This window comes from Leucoraja erinacea, chromosome 21, assembly GCF_028641065.1.
Source record: "Leucoraja erinacea ecotype New England chromosome 21, Leri_hhj_1, whole genome shotgun sequence".
Lineage (NCBI taxonomy): Eukaryota > Metazoa > Chordata > Chondrichthyes > Rajiformes > Rajidae > Leucoraja > Leucoraja erinaceus.
Genome location: NC_073397.1, coordinates 668,949 through 687,291, shown reverse-complemented (window position 1 = coordinate 687,291; position 18,343 = coordinate 668,949). Strand labels below are relative to the sequence as shown.

The following is an 18,343-nucleotide window of genomic DNA, read 5'->3' as shown; positions in this document are numbered from 1 at the left end:
GGTGGTCAACGTGCATCTCCTATCCATTCCCTCCACAGATGCTGCCCGACCTGCTGAGTTCTTCCAGCACTTTGTATTTTGCTCCAGATTTTAACACCTGCAGTGTCCGTGAAATATCTGCTCTGGGCTTTGACCCCTCTTCCACCCATCCCCAGGATGGTCGCCCAATCATAGGTAGGGTGCGGGGGCTTTGGAGAGGGTGCAGAGGAGGTTTACCAGGATGCTGCCTGGATTAGAGGGAACCAGCTACAGGGAGAGGTTAGACACACTGGGAATGTTTTCTCTGGAGTGTCAGTTATGGGGAGACCTGATATGTTTATAAAATTATCAGATGCATAGAAAGAGTAGACAGAACCAGTCAAAACATTTTTTTTACAGCAGTGGTGGTAGAGGCAGATACAATAAAGAGGCTTTTGGATAGGCACGTGGGTATACAGGGAATGGAGGGATGTGGATCACATGCAGGCAGGCAAGAGTTGGTCTTGGCATCACGTTCAGCACAGGTATTGTGGGCTGAAGGGCCTGTTCCCGTGCTGTACTGTTCTATGAGGAAGGGCAAGGGTTGAGAGGTGAGCAGTAGAGGGAGATGGGGAATAAGGCTTGTAGCAAAGTTTGGCGGCCTGTCCAAGGGGTTTGGGGTTGGTAGTGGTACCACTGCCTCTGCCTGTGGTTCCCCTCCCCACTGGGTGTCTTGATTTGGCACCTACACGGCCTGCAGGCCTCAGCAGCCGTTAGGCCTCAATCCCACCGCAGCATGAGCTCCAGGCCAAGCGGTGGCAAAGTACAAACAGTTACGGCCATTAGGGTTTATTGCCTGGGTTTGTGTTGGCCTAGCGACAGGCTGCACATTCTGTCCTCCAGGGACATAGAGTGAGGGGGGGGTGGGGGTTTCATTAAAATACTCAGAGCCAGACAACGAGCTGATCCTTCCAGAACCTTCCACAGCCAGGAAACCCCTCACCCTCACCAGCTGACATTATGTGTGTGTGGTAGGCCTGGGGCCTAGCCTGTGGGCCATAGACACATGCCTGGGGCCTAGCCTGTGGGCCATAGACACATGCCTGGGGCCTAGCCTGCGGGCCATAGACACAGGCCTGGGGCCTAGCCTGCGGGTCATAGACACAGGCCTGGGGCCTAGCCTGCAGACCATACACACAGGCCTGGGGCCTATGCAGACCACAGGCCTGGGGCCTAGCCTGCGGGCCATAGACACAGGCCTGGGGCCTAGCCTGCGGGCCATAGACACAGGGCTGGGGCCTAGCCTGCGGGCCATAGACACAGGCCTGGGGCCTAGCCTGCGGGCCATAGACACAGGGCTGGGGCCTAGCCTGACCGAGTGGGGCCAGTTGGCAATGTCTCACACTGGCAGACGGTGTGGTTGCTCTGGGCCGTGAGGGCACTGGGAACCTTTCACTGTCCACGGGGTGTAAATGCGTCGGTGACTGAAGCCAGGACTTCAAACATCCCCGGCCATTCCCGCCTCAAAACATTCAGTGTTAGCGAAGTGCAGAGGGCAGAGTTAATGCGGATACAAGAGAAAACGGCGACTTTAACGTCATCGTCTGAGAAAACGTGGCGTCAGTAACTGCAGCGGCGTTAGTGGCGGGCAGGTCCCAGCACGATTCTCCTTCACAATGGCTTCCTCTCTCTGCCCAGCAGGGGGGCAAAGGGCAGAGGGCAGAGGGCATGGGGCCGGGCTAGGCCATCAGGCCCAGACGGGTTACCTTGGCGGACAGGAATGAATGAATGATAAACACAATGGTCTTGGGGCAGGACTCCAGGTTCAGTTGCTGCAAGACAGGAAGTTTCCGGTTACACCCGGGTCTTTCCGGCTGATGTACCCCAACCCCCGACCCCTCAACCCCCGATCCCTCAACCCCCGACCCCTCAACCCCCGACCCCTCAACCCCCGACCTCACCCCTGACGTCTACTGGTTCCAGAGGAACTAGGCCCCCAGTTGCAACATTGCTCGCTTGGCCTCCAACACATTCCCATCACCCCCTCCGGCTCCTGCACCTTGCCCCATCCTGTAACTCCCATCGCCCCCAATACCCCTCCCCGAGTCTGGGACCCCTTCAGCCCCTACACACTGGGCTGCAATTCCACATTCTCAGCTTGCCTGGGAGAATGTTAGAGACATACAGCACGAAGCAGGCCCTTCGGCCCAAACATCCCTGCATGACCAACATGCCCCATCTACACTAGTCCCACTTGCCTGTGTTTGACCCTCTAAACCTGTCCATATGATTTTTGAAAAAGGGTTTTGGTCCGAAACGTTGCCTTTTTCCTTCACTCCATAGATGCTGCTGCCCCCGCTGAGTTTCTCCAGCTTTTTTGTGTACCATATGTTTTTTGATACTGCTTTAGCCCCAGCCTCAACTACCTCCTCTGGTAACTTGTACCATACACCCACCACCCTCTGCTTGAAATGGTGCCCCTCAGGTTTATATTAAACATTTCCTCCCCTCCCCCCCTCACGCACCATAAACCCATGTCCTTTGGTCCTCGATTCCCCTTCTCTGGGCAAGTGACTCTGGGCAAGTGACCCAATCTATTCCTCTCATTATGTTATACACCTCTATAAGATCAACCCTCATCCTCCTGCACTACAGGCCCAGGAACAGGGTCCCAGCCTAAACCTGTCCCTGTAGCTCAGGCCCTCGAGTCCTGGCTTCTTGCCCCTGTCACTAACCCCCCCCCCCCCCCCGCCCCATTCCTGGAGGCCACAGAGAGAGCCCGCCCCCCTCCCACGGACAGGCTACGTGGCCAGACCAGGGGTACTCACGATCTCTCCCTCGGGCCCCCCCGAAGTCGAGGAAGAGCAGCCGGACGCCATCATCGGAGGACATGCGCAGTCTCTCAAAGGGCTGGCTGATCAGAGGCAGGCTCCGGCCCAGCTCCCCCACTCGTGAGATGGTGAAGCCCCGGTCCAGGTGTACGGTCAGCTGGCAGTCCTGGCCCAACCACGAGCACGCTGGGGGGCGGGGGGGGAGAGTCAGGGTCAGGGGCAGCAGGGAGAGGGGGGCGAGGGGTAGAGAGGGGGAGGGGGGGGATTAGAGAGAGGGGGGGGGGAGGGGGGAGAGGGGGAGGGGTAGAGAGAGGGGGGGGGGGGAGGGGGAGAGTTAGAGAGAGAGGGGGGGGGAGGGGGAGGAGTAGATATAGGGGGGGGGGGTGGTTAGGGAGAGGGGGGAGGGGGAGGGGGGAGAGGGAGGGAGGGGGGAGGGGGAGGGGGGGGTAGATAGAGGGGGAGGGGTAGAGAGAGGGGGGAGGGGGAGGGAGAGGGAGAGGGGGGTATAGATGGGGGAGGGGTAGAGAGAGGGGCGAGGGGTAGAGAGAGGGGGGGGGAGGGGTAGGGGGGTAGAGAGAGGGGGGGGGGGGGAGGGGTAGAGAGAGGGGGGGGGGGGGAGGAGGGGGGGAGAGAGGGGGGAGGGGTAGAGGAGGGGGAGGGGGGTATAGAGAGGGGGAGGGGTTAGAGAGAGGGGGGCGAGGGGGTAGAGAGAGGGGGGAGGGGGAGGGTTAGAGAGAGGGGGAGGGGTTAGAGAGGGGGGAGGGGGGGAGAGAGGGGGAGGGAGGGGGGGGGAGAGGGAGGGGGGGAGAGAGGGGGAGAGAGAGAGGGGGGGGGGGAGAGGGAGGGGGGGGGGGGGAGAGAGGGGGGGAGGGAGAGGGAGAGGGAGAGAGAGAGAGAGAGAGAGAGAGAGAGGAGAGGGGGGGAGAGAGAGGGGGGGGGGGGTAGAGAGAGGGGGGGAGGGGTGGAGAGGGGGGAGGGGTAGAGAGGGGGGGGGGGAGGGGTAGAGAGAGGGGGGAGGGGTGGGGGAGAGAGAGGGGGGAGGGGGGGGGGGGAGGGGAGGGGGGGGAGGAAGGGGGAGGGGAAGGGGGAGAGAAAGGGGGGAGAGAAAAGGGGGAGACAGAAAAGGAGGGAGGGAGAGGGAGAGAGAGGCAGGGAGAGAAGAGGAGAGAGAGAGAGAGAGGGGGAGTGAGAGGAGGGGGGGGGTGAGAGGAGGGGGGGGTGAGACGGGGAGAAAGAGGTAGAGAGGGAGAGTGGTTGGGGGAGTGAGAGGGGAGGGGTCAAGTAGTTAAGGCTTGTGTTCTCAGTATCAGGGGTCGGGAGGGGGTAGCTCAGGGGGTCAGGGGTCAGAGCCCCGGGCAGAGGTCACGGGGTTGGAAGAAGGGTGAGGGGGAGGGGGGTTGTGGCCCTCACCGGTGACCACCTCCTGGAGCTGTTCGGCAGCACCATGACAGCCGTCCACCAGCAGCCGGCTCCACAGGCCCAGGTCGGCAGCGGTTGCCGTGGTGAAGAGGCGGCTGTCCACTCCGCGCCGCGTGCCGGCCCTCAGCACGAAGGACAGGTCGGGGTCAGCCAGCGGCGGCCCCTTAGCCGGGCCTGAGTGTACCAGCCTGCAACACAGGGCGGGCGTGAGATGTCCATCCTCGACCTCCTACCCTCCACCCCTGCCATCTGACCCACATCCCTCACTCTCTGACCCTCCACCCATCCCCGCGATCCCAGAGTACACAAGCCTGAGGAACACGACCTATGCCCCCTTCCCCCCCCCACGACTACAGGTGCTGTCTGTGCGGAGTCTGTACGTTCTCCCCGTAACATCGTGGGTTATCTCCAGGAACTCCGATTTCCGCCCACACTCCAAAGACGTGCAGGTTTATAGGTTAAATGGCTTCAGTAAAAATTGTAAATTGTCCCTAGTGTAAGATTGAACTAGTTTAGTTGAGAAATACAGCGTGGAACAGGCCCTTCGGCCCATCGAGTCCGTGCCGACCAGTGACACTATCCCTCACACACATGGGGCAATTTACAATTTTATGTCTTTGAGTGGTGGGAGGAAACCGGAGCAGCTGGAGAAAACCCACGCCGTCACATGGAGAAGGTACAAACTACCAGCAGGCAGCACTTCTAGTCAGGATGGAACCCGGGTCTCTGGTGCTGTGAGGCAGCAGCTCTACCCACTGAGTTACTCCAGCTCTCTGTGTCCGACCCTATCCATGGCTCTAATAGATCACCCCTCAGGTCCAGCCTGACCGGCCCCTCCCCAGAACAACACCCTCTAGTCCCGGCAACACCCACACCCCCATCCACCCTGCAGGCTGTGGTCTGGGGAGGGGGCTCTCACCTGGTGGCGATGAGTGGGTGCCGGGAGTCAGGGTTATCCAGCTGTTCCCGGGTGCGAGGCAAACAGCTGTACAGCAGCAGCTCCTTGTCGGTGAGCAGGGCTAGTACAGGCCGCTCCTCCTGCCCCGCCACCTGGGGGAGAGACGCGACGAGAAAACAAGGAGAGAACAGGACAGGCTCAGGAGGGGAGGGGAGGGGAGGGGAGGAGGGTCCGTGTGCGGTTGGGGCTTTGGTGGGTGGGTGGAGGGGGGGGTGGGGTTGAGATGCGAGTCCTCAGACAGGGGGAGGAGAGGCAGGGCTTGGGGAGAGAGTAAGAGAGGGGTTGAGGAGAGGATGCCGGTGTCTGGTGTTACCGTGGGTAGGGGGTGACCAGGGGAGGGGGTGGTTACTGGTCAGTGAGTCACCCCAGGTGCCAGGTGGGGGGGGAGTGATGGAGGGGGGGGGGGGTTTAGGGGCCGGGGGGCCGTTACCGGGGGAGGGGGGGGGGCGTTAATGGGGAGTACTGGGAGGGGGAGGGGGGAGGCGTGGGGGTTACCGGGGAGGGGGGTACTGGGGGGGGGGGGCGTTACTGGGGGAGGGGGGTGGCAGACTGGGGGAGGGGGGGCGGGGGGGAGGGGGGCCGTACCGGGGGCAGGGGGGGCCGTTGCGGGGGAGGGGGGGGCGTTACTGGGGGGAGGGGGGGGCGTTACGGGGGAGGGGGGCGTGCCGGGGGAGGGGGGCGTTGTAGCCGGGGCATGGGGGAGGGGGGCCGTTACGGGGCGTGGGGGACGGGGGGTACGTTACCTGGGGGAGGGGGGCCGTTGGCGGGGGAGGGGGGAGTGAGGGGGGGGGGGGGCGTTACCCGGGGAGGGGGGGCAGTACACAAGGGAGTGGGGGGACGGGGGGGAGGGGGCGTAGTGGGGGAGGGGGGCGTTACGGGGGGGGGGAGGGGGGGGCGTTACCGGGGGAGGGGGGGGTTACCGGGGGAGTTATCTCCAGGGGGGGACGTTACACGGGGGGAGGGGGGGCCGGGGGAGGGGGGCCGTTGGTGGGGCGGGGGGGCTAGGTAAGGGACGTTACGGGGGGAGGGGGGGAAATTACCGGGGGGAGGGGGGGCCGTGTGTGCGGGTCTTACGTGGGGACCAGTGCCGAGTCCGTGGGGTGACAGGCACGTTCCTACTCACTAGGGGAGGGGGGCTTTGGGTGGTTACCGGGGGGAGGGGGGAAAACCCGTTGTCGGGGGGGGGGGGCAGGGGGGGTTCTAGTCAGGGGGGGGGGGCGTGGGCTGTGAGGGGGGGAGGGGGGGGCCGTTACCGGGGGTGGGGGGGGGGTTACATGGGGGGAGGGGGGGGCGTTAGGGGGGGGGAGGGGGGGGCCGTTGGGGGGGGAGGGGGGGGGCCGTTCCCGGGGGGGGGGGGGGGGGACGTCGCACCCATACAGGGGGGGGGGTAGGGGGGCCGTTACCGGGGGGGGGGGGGGGCCGTTGGCTGGGGGAGGGGGGGGGGTGCGAGGCAAAAGGGGGAGGGGGGGGGGGGGGGGGGGCCGTTGCTGGGGGGAGGGGGGGTGGAGACGCAACGAGGGGAGGGGGGGGCGTTACAGGGGAGGGGGGGTTACCGGGGGAGGGGGGGCTGGGGGAGGGGGGGTTACGGGGGGGGGGGGGGCCGTTTACCGGGGAGGGGGGGGGGGTGTTACGGGGGGTGGGAGGGGGGGTCCGTGCTTCGAGAAGGGGGGGGGAGGGGGGTGTTACGGGGGTTGAGGGGGGGGGGTGTTACCGGGGTAGGGGGGGACCGGGGGAGGGGGTGGTTACCGGTCAGGAGGGGGGGGGTGCTGGGGGGGGGGGTGGGGGGGGGGGGTTACTGGGGGAGGGGGGGGGTTACTGGGGGGAGGGGGGGTTTTACGGGGGTTGGAGGGGGGGCCGTTACTGGGGGAGGGGGGGGGGTTACTGGGGGAGGGGGGGCGTTACTGGGGGAGGGGGGGGCGTTACTGGGGAGGGGGGGCGGGGTACCGGGGGAGGGGGGGGGTTACCGGGGGAGGGGGGGGCGTTACTGGGGGAGGGGGGGGTTACCACCGGGGGAGGGGGGGGGGGGCGTTACCGGGGGAGGGGGGGCAGTTACTGGGGGAGGGGGGGGGGGCCATTACTGGGGGAGGGGGCGTACTGGGGGGGGGGGGGGGGGAGGCGTTACTGGGGGAGGGGGGGGCGTTACCGGGGGAGGGGGGCCGTTACCGGGGGAGGGGGGGGGTCGTTACCGGGGAGAGGGGGGGCGTTACCGGGGGAGGGGGGGGTCGTTACCGGGCAGTTGGGGGTTGGGGGAGGGGGTCGAGGTGGGTTTTACCGGGCGGTGCCCTACCTGCTCGGTGAGCCACCCCAGGTGCCGGGCTGTCGTCCCCCCCAGTGCCCGTAGCCGGCGGTGGAGGGGCCAGCAGCCCGGTGGCGTTACCATGGAGAGCGGTGAACCAAGACTGTGCCGTGGGCCCATCCCTCAGCCGCAGCGACACTGACTGCTGCCCATCGGCACTCAGCAGCTCAATGTACCTGGCCCCGGGGAGGGGAGAAGAGTGTGTGGTGAGACAGAGGGGGAAGGGAGGGATGGGAGGGAGGAGAGAAATACGTATTATTCAAACACAATTCTGAATTGACAGTTCTTTCAGAAAGTTCATCTTCCTGAAACACAAACTGAACGAAAATCTTAGCGATCTCATGTGATAGGAGCAGAATTAGGCCATTCAGCCCATCAAGTCCACTCCGCCATTCAATCATGGCTGATCCATCTCTCCCTCCTGACCCCATTCTCCTGCCTTCTCCCCATAACCTTTGACACCTGTATTAATCAAGAATCTATCTATCTTTACCTTAAAAATATCCACTGACTTGGTCTCCACGGCCGTCCGTGGCAAAGAATTCCACAGATTCACCACCATCTGGCTGAAGAAATGCCTCCACATCTTCAAAAGACAATAGGTGCAGGAGTAGGTCATTTGGCCCTTCGAACCAGCACCGCCATTCAATGTGATCATGGCTAATCATCCCCAATCAGTACCCCGTTCCTGCCTTCTCCCCATATCCCCTGACTCCACTATCTTTAAGAGCCCGATCTAGCTCTCTCTGGAAAGTATCCAGAGAATTGGCCTCCACCGCCCTCTGAGGTAGAGAATTCCATACACTCACCACTCTCTGTGAGAAAAAGTGTTTCCTCATCTCCGTTCTAAATGGCTTACTCCCCCAACATCGGGAACATATCCTGCCTCCAGCACGTCCAAACCCTTACCAATCTTATATTTTTCAGTAAGATCCTCTCTCATCCTTCTAAACTCCAGAGTATACAAGCCCAGCCGCACCATTCTCTCAGCATATGACAGTCCTGCCATCCCAGGAATTAACCTTGTGAACCCACGCTGCACTGCCTCAATAGCAAGAATGTCCTTCCTCAAATTAGGGGACCAAATCTGCACACTTCAGGTGTGGTCTCACTAGGACCCTGTACAACTGCAGAAGGACCTCTTTGCTTCTATACTCAACTCCTCTTGTTATAAAGGCCAACATGCCATTCGCTTTCTTCACTGCCTGCTGTACCTGCATGCTTACTTTCATGGACTGATGAACAAGGACCCCCAGATCCCGTTGTACTTCCTCTTTTCCCAACTTGACGCCAGTTAGATAGTAATCTGCCTTCCTAAAAGACGTCCTTTAATACTGTGGCTGTGACCTCTAGTCCTAGACTCTCCCCCTAGTGGAAACATCCTCAGCACATCCTCTGAATCCAGGCCTTTCACTATTCAGCAAGTTCCAATGAGGTGTTCCCTCATCCTTCTAAACTTCAGTTAGTACAGACCCAGTTTGGGACATTGAACAAGGGCAGGACCTACACAGTGAATGGTAGGGCTCTGGGGAGTGTTGTAGAGCAGAGAGATCTAGGAGTACAGGTGCATGGTTCCATGAAGGTCGAGTTGCAGGTAGATAGAAACATAGAAAATAGGTGCAGGAGTAGGCCAGTCGGCCCTTCGAGCCTGCACCGCCATTCAATATGATCATGGCTGATCATCCAACTCGGTATCCTGTACCTGCCTTCTCTCCATACCCCCTGATCCCTTTAGCCACGAGGGCCACATCTAACTCCCTCTTAAATATAGCCAATGAACTGGCCTCAACTACATTCTGTGGCAGAGAATTCCAGAGATTCACCACTCTCTGTGTGAAAAATGTTTTCCTCATCTCGGTCCTAAAAGATTTCCCCTTATCCTTAAACTGTGACCCCTTGTTCTGGACTACCCCAACATCGGGAACAATCTTCCTGCATCTAGCCTGTCCAACCCCTTAAGAATTTTGTAAGTTTCTATAAAGATCCCCCCTCAATCTTCTAAATTCTAGCGAGTACAAGCTTTCTTCATAAGGTGGGCAAAAAGGCTTTTGGCACTTTGACCTTCATCAGTCAGAGTATTGAGTATAGAGGTTGGGAGGTCATGTTACAGTTGTATAAGGCGTTGGTGAGACCACATTTAGCGTATTGTGTTCAGTTCTGGGCATCGTGTTATAGGAAAGATGTTGTCAAGCTTGAAAGGATTCAGAGAAGATTTATGAGGATGTTGCCAGGTGTGGGCTATAGGGAGAGGTTGAGTAGGCTGGGTCTCTATTCCTTGGAGCACAGGAGGATGAGGGGGTGATCTTATAGAGGAGTATCAAATAATGAGAGGAATAGATCGGGTAGATGCACAGAGTCTTTTGCCCAGAGTAGGGGAATCGAGGACCAGAGGACATAGGTTCAAGGTGTAGGGGAAAAGATTTAATAGAGGGTAACTAAGGGATAACTTTTTCACACATAGGGTGGTGGGTGTATGGAACAAGCTGCCAGAGGAGGCAGTAGAGGCTGGGACTATCCCAACAGTTAGACAGGTACATGGATAGGACAGGTTTGGGGGGGGGATATGGACCAAACGCAGGCAGGTGGGACATGTTGGCCGGTGTGGGCAAGTTGGGCTGAAGGGCCTGTTTCCACACTGTATCACTTTATCAGCTTTATATGTGGCCCAAACTTGTTCACAGTATACCAAATGTCGTCTGACCAGCGCCTTATAAAGGCTTAGCATTACGGCCCTGTTTTTGTATTCTAGTCCTCTTGAAATAAATGCTAGCATTTTAGTTGCCTTCCTTATTATTGATTCGACATGCAAATTAACTTTTTGGGAATCCTGCACCAGCACTCCTAAGTCCCTTTGCACCTCCAATTTCTTGATTCTCTCCCCATTTGGAAAATAATCTACGCCTTTACTCCTACTACCAAAAACATGACTCCACACCTTGCTACACTATATTCCATCCACCACTTCTCTGCCCACTCTCCCAACCTGTCTAAGTCCTTCTGCAGAGTCCCTGCTTTCTCCACACTAACTGCCCCTGCACCTATTTTTGTATCATCCGCAAACCTGGCCACAAAGCCTTCAAACCCCTCGTCCCAATCATTAATATACAACGTGAAGAGTAGCGGCCCCAGCACCGACCCCTGCGGAACTCCGCTAGTCACTGGCAGCCAACCCCTTTATTGCCACTCCTTGTTTTCTGCTGTCCAGCCAACCTGCTATCCATGTTAGTATCTGCCCTTTGATACTGTGGGCTCTCACCTTCCTTAGCAGCCTCACGTGTGGCACTTTATCAAAGGCTTTCTGAAAATCAAAGTAAACAACTCTCCTTTGTCTGTCCTGCCATTTACATCCGTAAAGAATTCCAGCAAATTCGTCAGGCCTCCCCTTCACAAAGCCATGCTGATTTCGGCCTATTTAGTCTGTGTGCGAGATTTGGCCTTTGATTCCTTGGTCTGCCAAAACCATACGCAAAAACTCAGATTTTTTCCATTTCGCTAACCATTTCACTCATATTCACTCGTTCACTCCTCATTACATTTAGACATTTTATGTACACATTTTTTAATAAAATCCTTCCCCCCCCCCTCACTCATTTTGTCGCCGCCCGGCTCTCCTCCACTTCCCCCAAGGCCCGGCTCTGTCACGCTGGCTCAAGCCAAACATCGGCTGTTCCCCCGCTGCTTTTCGCCGAGTGGGGGAACAGCCAATCTTTGGCTTGAGCCAGCGTGACAGAGCCGGTGCGGCAACGGCCTGTCGGCGTTGAGGGGTTACGCAGCGTCTCGACATCGCATGTAGCGTCTTGACGGCGTACGCCAGGCCCGCAGGCTCACTCGGCATCACGCCCGCCCGCTCCCCCCTCCCCATACTTGGGGTCTGAAGCACGTTCGGGGACCAGACCCAACGGGTCTGCACTTAGTCTAGTGGACTCTAAAATCTTGCCAACCACCGGTCAGACTAACCAGCCTATCGTTCCCATTATTCTGCTTTGCTCCCTTCTTGTACAGCGGGGTAATATTGGCAATTTTCCAATCATCTAGGACCTCTCCTGCCTAGTGATTTTTGAAATAATGTCTCCACAATCTCTAAAGCCACCTCTTTCAGAACCCTAGGGTGCAGTCCGTCCGGTCCAGGTGACTTATCCACCTTCAGTCCTTTCAGTTTCCCAAGCACCTTCTCCCTAGTAAAAGCCACTCCACAGACTTCCACCCCTTGACACTCTTGAATTTCAGGCACGTTGCTGGTGTCTTCCACTGTGAAGACTGATGCAAAAAGTTATTCAACTCCTCTGTCATTTCTTTATTCTCCATTATCACTTCTCCTGCATCATTCTCCAGCGCCCCAACGTCCACTCTTGCCTCTTTCTTGCTCTTTATATAAATGAAGAAACTCTTGCTATCCTCTTTTATATTCTTGGCTAGCTTACCATCGTATTTCATCTTTTCTCCCCGTATTGTCTTTTCAGTTACCTTCTGTTGTTCTTTAAAAGCTTCCCAATCCTCTGGCTTCCCGCCCCCTTGTCGGGCACAGTCGCCACTTTCTCCCCCTAGAATCTTTCTTCCTCTTTGTAATGAAAAGATCCTGCATCTTCTGAATTATTCCCACAAATTCCTGTCATTGCTGTTCCACCGTCATCCCTGCTAGGTGGACTTTCCAGTCAACTTTGACCAGCTCCTCCATCATGCCTCTGTGGTCCCCTTTGCTAAGCTGCAATACTGCACATCTAATTTCATCTTCCCCCTCTCAAATTGCAGATTAAAATTTATCATGTTGTGGTTGCTACCTCCTGGTGGCTCCTTTACCTGAAACTCCCTTATCGAATCCAGTATATTACACAACACTAAATCCAGAATTGCCTTCTCCCTTGTAGAAGCTGCTCTACAGCTCATCCATCTCGGAGGCACTCTACAAATTCCCTTTCTTGGGGTCCAGTACCAACCTGATTTTCCCATCTCCCTGCATATTGAAATCTCCCATGACCATCGTAGCATTGCCATTCTTACACTCCAATTGTATCTCGTCCTGTAACTTGTATCCTAGCTCCTGTTTGGGGGCTTGTAAATGTCCCATTAGGGTATTTTTACCCTTACGATTTCTCAGCTCTACCCACAGGCACTCTGCATCTTCTGATCTGATGTCACCCCTCACGAAGGCTGAGCTACCCCACCCCCTCTGCCTGTCTTTCCCATAGGATCCGTGGCTGCTGGAAACCGGAAACGGACAGAATGTGCCGGAACACCCAGTGGGTCGGATGGAGCCACTGGGGAGATAAGGGAGTGTGTGACCCCTCATTCTCCCTTAGACGGAGACTGACCGGTCCACAGTGTTACCGACCGGCATCTTCTGTTCAGTTTCAACACGAGCAGCTGTGTCCCCACTGCCCCCCCAATGGTCCTCACCCCCCCCCCCCATCCTCTTGCTCCGCCAATCCTCTTGCTCCGCACCCCCCCCCCCCCCCCCCATCCTCTTGCTTCCCCCGTACCTGTTTTCCGTATCTGGGGGCTGGATTCTCCTGCGGATGTAACACATTTCCAGTGGGAAGCTGAGCTCGGTCTGGGTGTCGTTGTCGCCGGGCAGTGCCCCCGGTGAGGGGGGGTCGGTGGGGCCATCGCCGGGGCCTGAGGGGGGGCTCCAGGCTGGGGGGGTCCCCGGTGATGAGGCCTTGAAGTACGAGGACACCTCCTTCAGGTACTTCACTGTGGGGGGAGGAGAACACGGAATAGCATGGCAACGTTACAGAACACGGACAAACATGCAATGTCACAGAACATGCACCAACACGGTAACATCACAGAGACTGCAACGTCGCAGAGAACACAAAGCAACGTCACAGGATATGCAACACCAATGCAACTTTCCTGTGGCCAACATGATGCAGATTGGCCTGCGTCATCCCTGTCCCTGCATCAACTCGCTCCACACATCTACTCTGTTCCTTGGAGAGCAGGAGGATGAGGGGTGATCTTATAGAGGTGCATAAGATCATGAGAGTAATAGATCGGGTGATTGCCTTTTACCCAGGGTAAGGGAATCTATAATAGGGACCGCAGCGGCTTTTTGTTTTGTTTTAAACACAAGTGGGGGGGTTTTCTCCCGTTTATGTACAATGTTTACATATTCTGTTGTGCTGTAAGAATTTTATTGTCCTATCTGGGACATATGACTCTTGTGTATGGAATGAGTTGGGCTGAAGAGCCTGTTCCATGCTGTATGTCTCTGCCCCACCCACATCTCTATTAAACTTGGACTGTCTCACCATAAAGCTACTAGTATTTGATATTTCAACCCTGGGAGATAGCTTCTGACCGACTACCCAATCTGTGCCTCAGATAACTCTGATAATTGTATACATTTCCACCACCTGGGCAACTGAGGGGGAAGGTGAAGGGAGTCAGTGATAGCAGGGAAATGAAGGGGGCTGGAGGGCAATAAATGCAGGGCCGGGAGAGGAGGGAATCAATGATCATTACCCACTGGTCACGGACTGGGGAACGTGCCACAGAGATGGAAGACAAGTATTGAAAGAGGGCGGGTGAGAGCGTGGGTGTTATGGAGGGGTGAGGGGGGAGGGGTGGGGAAGGGGTGAGTGGGAGGGGGGGGGGAGGGGTGAGTGAGGGGGGGGGTGAGGAGAGGGGGGGAGGGGTGAGTGAGGGGGGAGGGGTGGGGGGGGGGGGTAATAATACATATATTATTAGATGTAATAGCAGAACCAATGAAAACACTCAGCACTGATCAAAGCGGCAGAGCTGATGAAGGGAGAGTCACACCTGAGCATTCCTCTGGGATTTTAACACAGTCCAGCACAGGAACAGGCCCTTCGGCCCACAACGTCCATGCCCAACATGATGCCAAATTAAACTAATCTCCTCTGCCTGCACGTTTAGATCAGTTATCATGAGGTACAGTGAAGTATTTTTGCTGCACGCTATCCAGTCAGCAGAAGGACTACACATGATTACAATCGAGCAGATACAGGACAGAGAATGCTAAAGGGAACCTTGGTAAAGGGGCTCATACCCCTCCACCAACCCTGGCAGTATGTTCCAGGCACTCACCACCCTATGTCCTCTAGTCAGTTCCACCCTGGGGGGGAAGTAGTTCTATCTTCATGAATTTTATGTATTTCTATCAGGTCTATCAGGAGAGAAAACAATCCAATTTAAATTGGAGAACACAGAAATAAACTGATATTTACTGTAGACACAAAGAACTGCAGATGCTGATTTACACCATAGATGGACAGCAAGTGCTGGAGTAAGAGTCAGCTGAGCCCCACTGTGAGTTGCAGACCCCACTGTTGTCCTCCGGATCAATGCCTCCGACCCCTGCTGCCGTCCTTTATGACTAAACCACGATAATGCCATCCCTTCCGCCAGCTCCCCGCCCCCCTAGACAGGACGGACTACACATGCTGCAAACACAGGTCACGCTGCACCACCCAACTGCCCCCCTCCCCCCCTCCCCCCTCCCCCTCCCCACACGCTGCCCGGTGTGACGGGTCTCCCCACTCTCTGCTCTTATCCCAGTGGAGAGATTTTATCCACGGTCTATAACTCTCCAATGCTGGCAACAGGCTCAACCACTCCACACTGTAACAGCTACCAGATAAATGAAACAACGTTTAGTGCAAGATAAAGTCTGATTGAAGAGAGATGGCTCGATTGTAATCCAGTCTATTCGCTGTAGACACAAAATGCTGGAGTAACTGAGTGGGACAGGCAGCATCTCAGGAGAGAATGAATGGGTGACGTTTCGGGTCGAGACCCTTCTTCAGATGCAGTCTGTCCACTGAGTTGTTAGCACGCAACAAAATTTCAAACAGCACTGACAATAAACTAAATTTGTCCATGCTGGCCAACATAGTCAGCCCTTCAGCCCTGTCCCACATGCCCATGTCTTGTCTAAATCTTTCCTGTCAACGTACCTGTGCAAATGTCTTTTAAATGTTGTGTATATTACCTGTCTCAACTATTCCTCTGGCAGCTCGTTCCATATACCCACCGCCCTCTGAGTGAGAAAGTTACCCCTCAGTTGACTGGTAAATCCTTCCCCCCCCCCTCACCTGAAACCCACACCCAATGTTTCCTGATTCCCCCATGTACTTTAATCTGGTTGTGTTCATGATCACATAGCCGTTGACATGGGGAGGGTGCAGGGGGAACCCGAAACGTCACCCATCCACATTGCACAGGGATGCTGCCTGCCCGCTGAAAAAAGGCAGGGACTCGATGGGCTGAAGGGCCGGAATTCACGCTGGATCTCAGTGATTATCCATAGCTGAAGCTGCTCACAGCAACATGGCAGTGACTGCTAACCCAGCCGTGACTGACGGCAACAGACCTCCCCACCCCCGGGGCCAGACACCGCCACAATCCCCCCCCCCCCCCCCCCCCCCCCCCCCCCCCCCGCCGGCTCACTGGATGCGGCCACACAGCGGGTGGGTGGGGGGAGAGAGGAGTCATCGTGGCCCCCAGACCCACGGCCGTTGGCAACTGTACCCCTCTCTCTGACCCCCGACTGCTGAACAAACCCCGGGCAGAAATAAACCCCCAGGGCCGGGTCTCTGCGAGAGGGGACCCCACCCCCACCCCCATCCCTTCATCCCTCTTACTTTAACCCCCAGTAGGGCAGTGAATCCCCCATCAGCCCCACACCAAGGGGTGGGGTGGCCTCTCCCCCCCCCCAAGCCCCCAGGATCTTCCCCATCTGGGGGGGGGGGGCTAACATCCCATCATGAACTCCCCCCACGTCTCCCCCTCCCCCCCCCCCCGGCACAAATTCCCTCTGCCCTCCCGCTGTCGCCACGTCTCCCCCCCCCCCCCCCCCCCCGCGCCCCCCCACCCAGCATCTCACCAACGCACCACCCCCCCACTCCCCCCTTCACCCTCCTGCGTTTTTCTTACCCCCACCCCCCTGCTGTCTCGCTCACTAATCCCCCCCAAGGTCTCGTCCGCGGACGCCCCCCCCCCCCCCCCCCCCCCCCCGGCGCCCTTCCAGCACCACCTCCCGGCCCGTCTTCTTCAGCGCCTGAACCGCCTGGTCGTGGGAAGCCTCGCGGAGGTCGGCGCCGTTGACGGCCAGGATGGCGTCGCCCACATAGAGTTGTCGGCTTTGCTCGGCGGCCAGGCCGCGGAAGATCTTGGAGATGAGGATGGGCATGTGGTTTTCGCGGCCGCCCTTGATGCTGATGCCCAGCCCGCCCGCCTCTTGCTTCACGATGCGGACACTGCGCTGGCGGCCGGGCCCGGGCTCGGTGCCGGGGGGAGAGGGCTCCGGCTCGCCGTTGCTCAGGGCGGCTCCGGCCGGGCTCAGATGCAGCGAGTCCTCGGACAGGGAGGCGAGGAGCCGCCGCCAGTGCTCGGGCTCCGGGCCCCGCACCTCCACCAGTCCGCTCCGCACCACCATCCCGGCGGCGGCCAAGGTCAGAGTGTCCGGGCCGGGACGGAGATCCGAGACCCTCCTCCCGCGGCCGGGACCCGGCCCGCCCCCAGTTAAAGGGCCCGCTGCCGCCCAAAGCTGCTCACAACTTGCCAGACTCTCTCACTTCCCGCAAACACTCCCACAACTTCCCACAAACATTCCCGCAACTTCTCACGAATTCCTACTTCTTGTCACAAACATTCTTACATTTTACAACCTCTCACTTGTAACAAACTTTTCCGAATCTTCCCATAAACTTTCCGTCAACTTTAGCACAATCTTTCTCACTTTTAACAAACTTTTCACCAACTTTCCCAACTTTATTTTTGGGATCTCTCACTTGTAACGAGCTTTTCTGGAACTTTCCACCAACTTTCCCAGAACTATCTCGCAGCTTTTTACAAACTTTCTCACTTTATAAAACTTTCCATAACTTTCCTACAACTTTTCACGAACTTTATAACAACTTTGTACACACTTGCTCACTTTAACTGTTTACACACTTGCTCACTTTAACTGTTTACACACTTGTTCACTTTAACAAACCGTTCTAGAAACTTTCCACAAACTCACAATTTTAACAACTTTTTTTTACAAACTTTCCCACTTTTCACAAACTTTTTCCAAAGTTGTTAGAAACTTTTGGCAACTTGCTTTAGCAGGTTTCTGCAAGTTAAAAAAATCCAAACTCAATCTTCCTGACTCGGCTCCGCTAGTCCAGCAGCCGGGCCGCCGCCAACATCGGCACCTGTTCGCCTTGGCTCAGTGTCCGCAGCCCGCGTTTCATCCACAACCATTTCTTTCCAATGACTGGATCCATTTTTCTCCAAGTCCGTCTGTGTACAAGTGTTGATGGGACAGATATCCGGCTTCATCAGCCGGCGAGATCGTCAAAAAGTGAAGGCCATGGCAGTGCGGCGCTCCCTCACCGCCCCTCCCACCGTGCGGCGCTCCCTCACCATCTCTCCCACAGTGCGGCGCTCCCTCACTGCCCCTCCCACAGTGCGGCGCTCCCTCACTATCTCTCCCACCGTGCGGCGCTCCCTCACCGCCCCTCCCACAGTGCGGCGCGCTCCCTCACCGCCCCTCCCACAGTGCGGCGCTCCCTCACTGCCCCTCCCACAGTGCGGCGCTCCCTCACCGCCCCAGTTGATGTGAGGGTGAGGTGGATGAATGAGTGGGCGCTTGCTCGCTCCTGGACCGGCCTTGCACGATTCGCGTCGTTATTGATAATGCTGGTGGTCGCGTTAAACTGGGGGGCTGGCGGCAACTATTGGGGGGGGGGGGGGGGGGGGGGGGGGGGGGGGTGATTTAGCGGCGGTGCAATGGCAGGGAGCTGTTGGAGGGGGTTGGATACAAGGAGATTGTTTTCAGGGGCGGGAGGGGGAGCGGCGGCCACAGGTGAAGCAGAACTGTGATCACAGGGTGGGAAATCCACAGGTATGAGGGAGAAGGGAGGGGGGAGA

The 18,343-nt window shown here is 57.6% G+C and overlaps 1 protein-coding gene across 1 annotated transcript; it reads right to left on the bottom strand.

Annotated features, from left to right (window-relative positions):
• Window positions 1-1,182: 1,182 nt before the first annotated feature.
• On the bottom strand, window positions 1,183-17,019 carry snta1 (syntrophin, alpha 1). The gene is given in 9 exon segments (XM_055651943.1): window positions 1,183-1,790; window positions 2,787-2,807; window positions 2,809-2,975; window positions 4,200-4,396; window positions 5,128-5,258; window positions 7,454-7,508; window positions 7,510-7,638; window positions 12,940-13,153; window positions 16,445-17,019. Coding segments are annotated over 9 exon segments (1,425 nt in total). The 5' UTR covers window positions 16,863-17,019; the 3' UTR covers window positions 1,183-1,697.
• Between the last annotated feature and the right edge of the window lie 1,324 nt (window positions 17,020-18,343).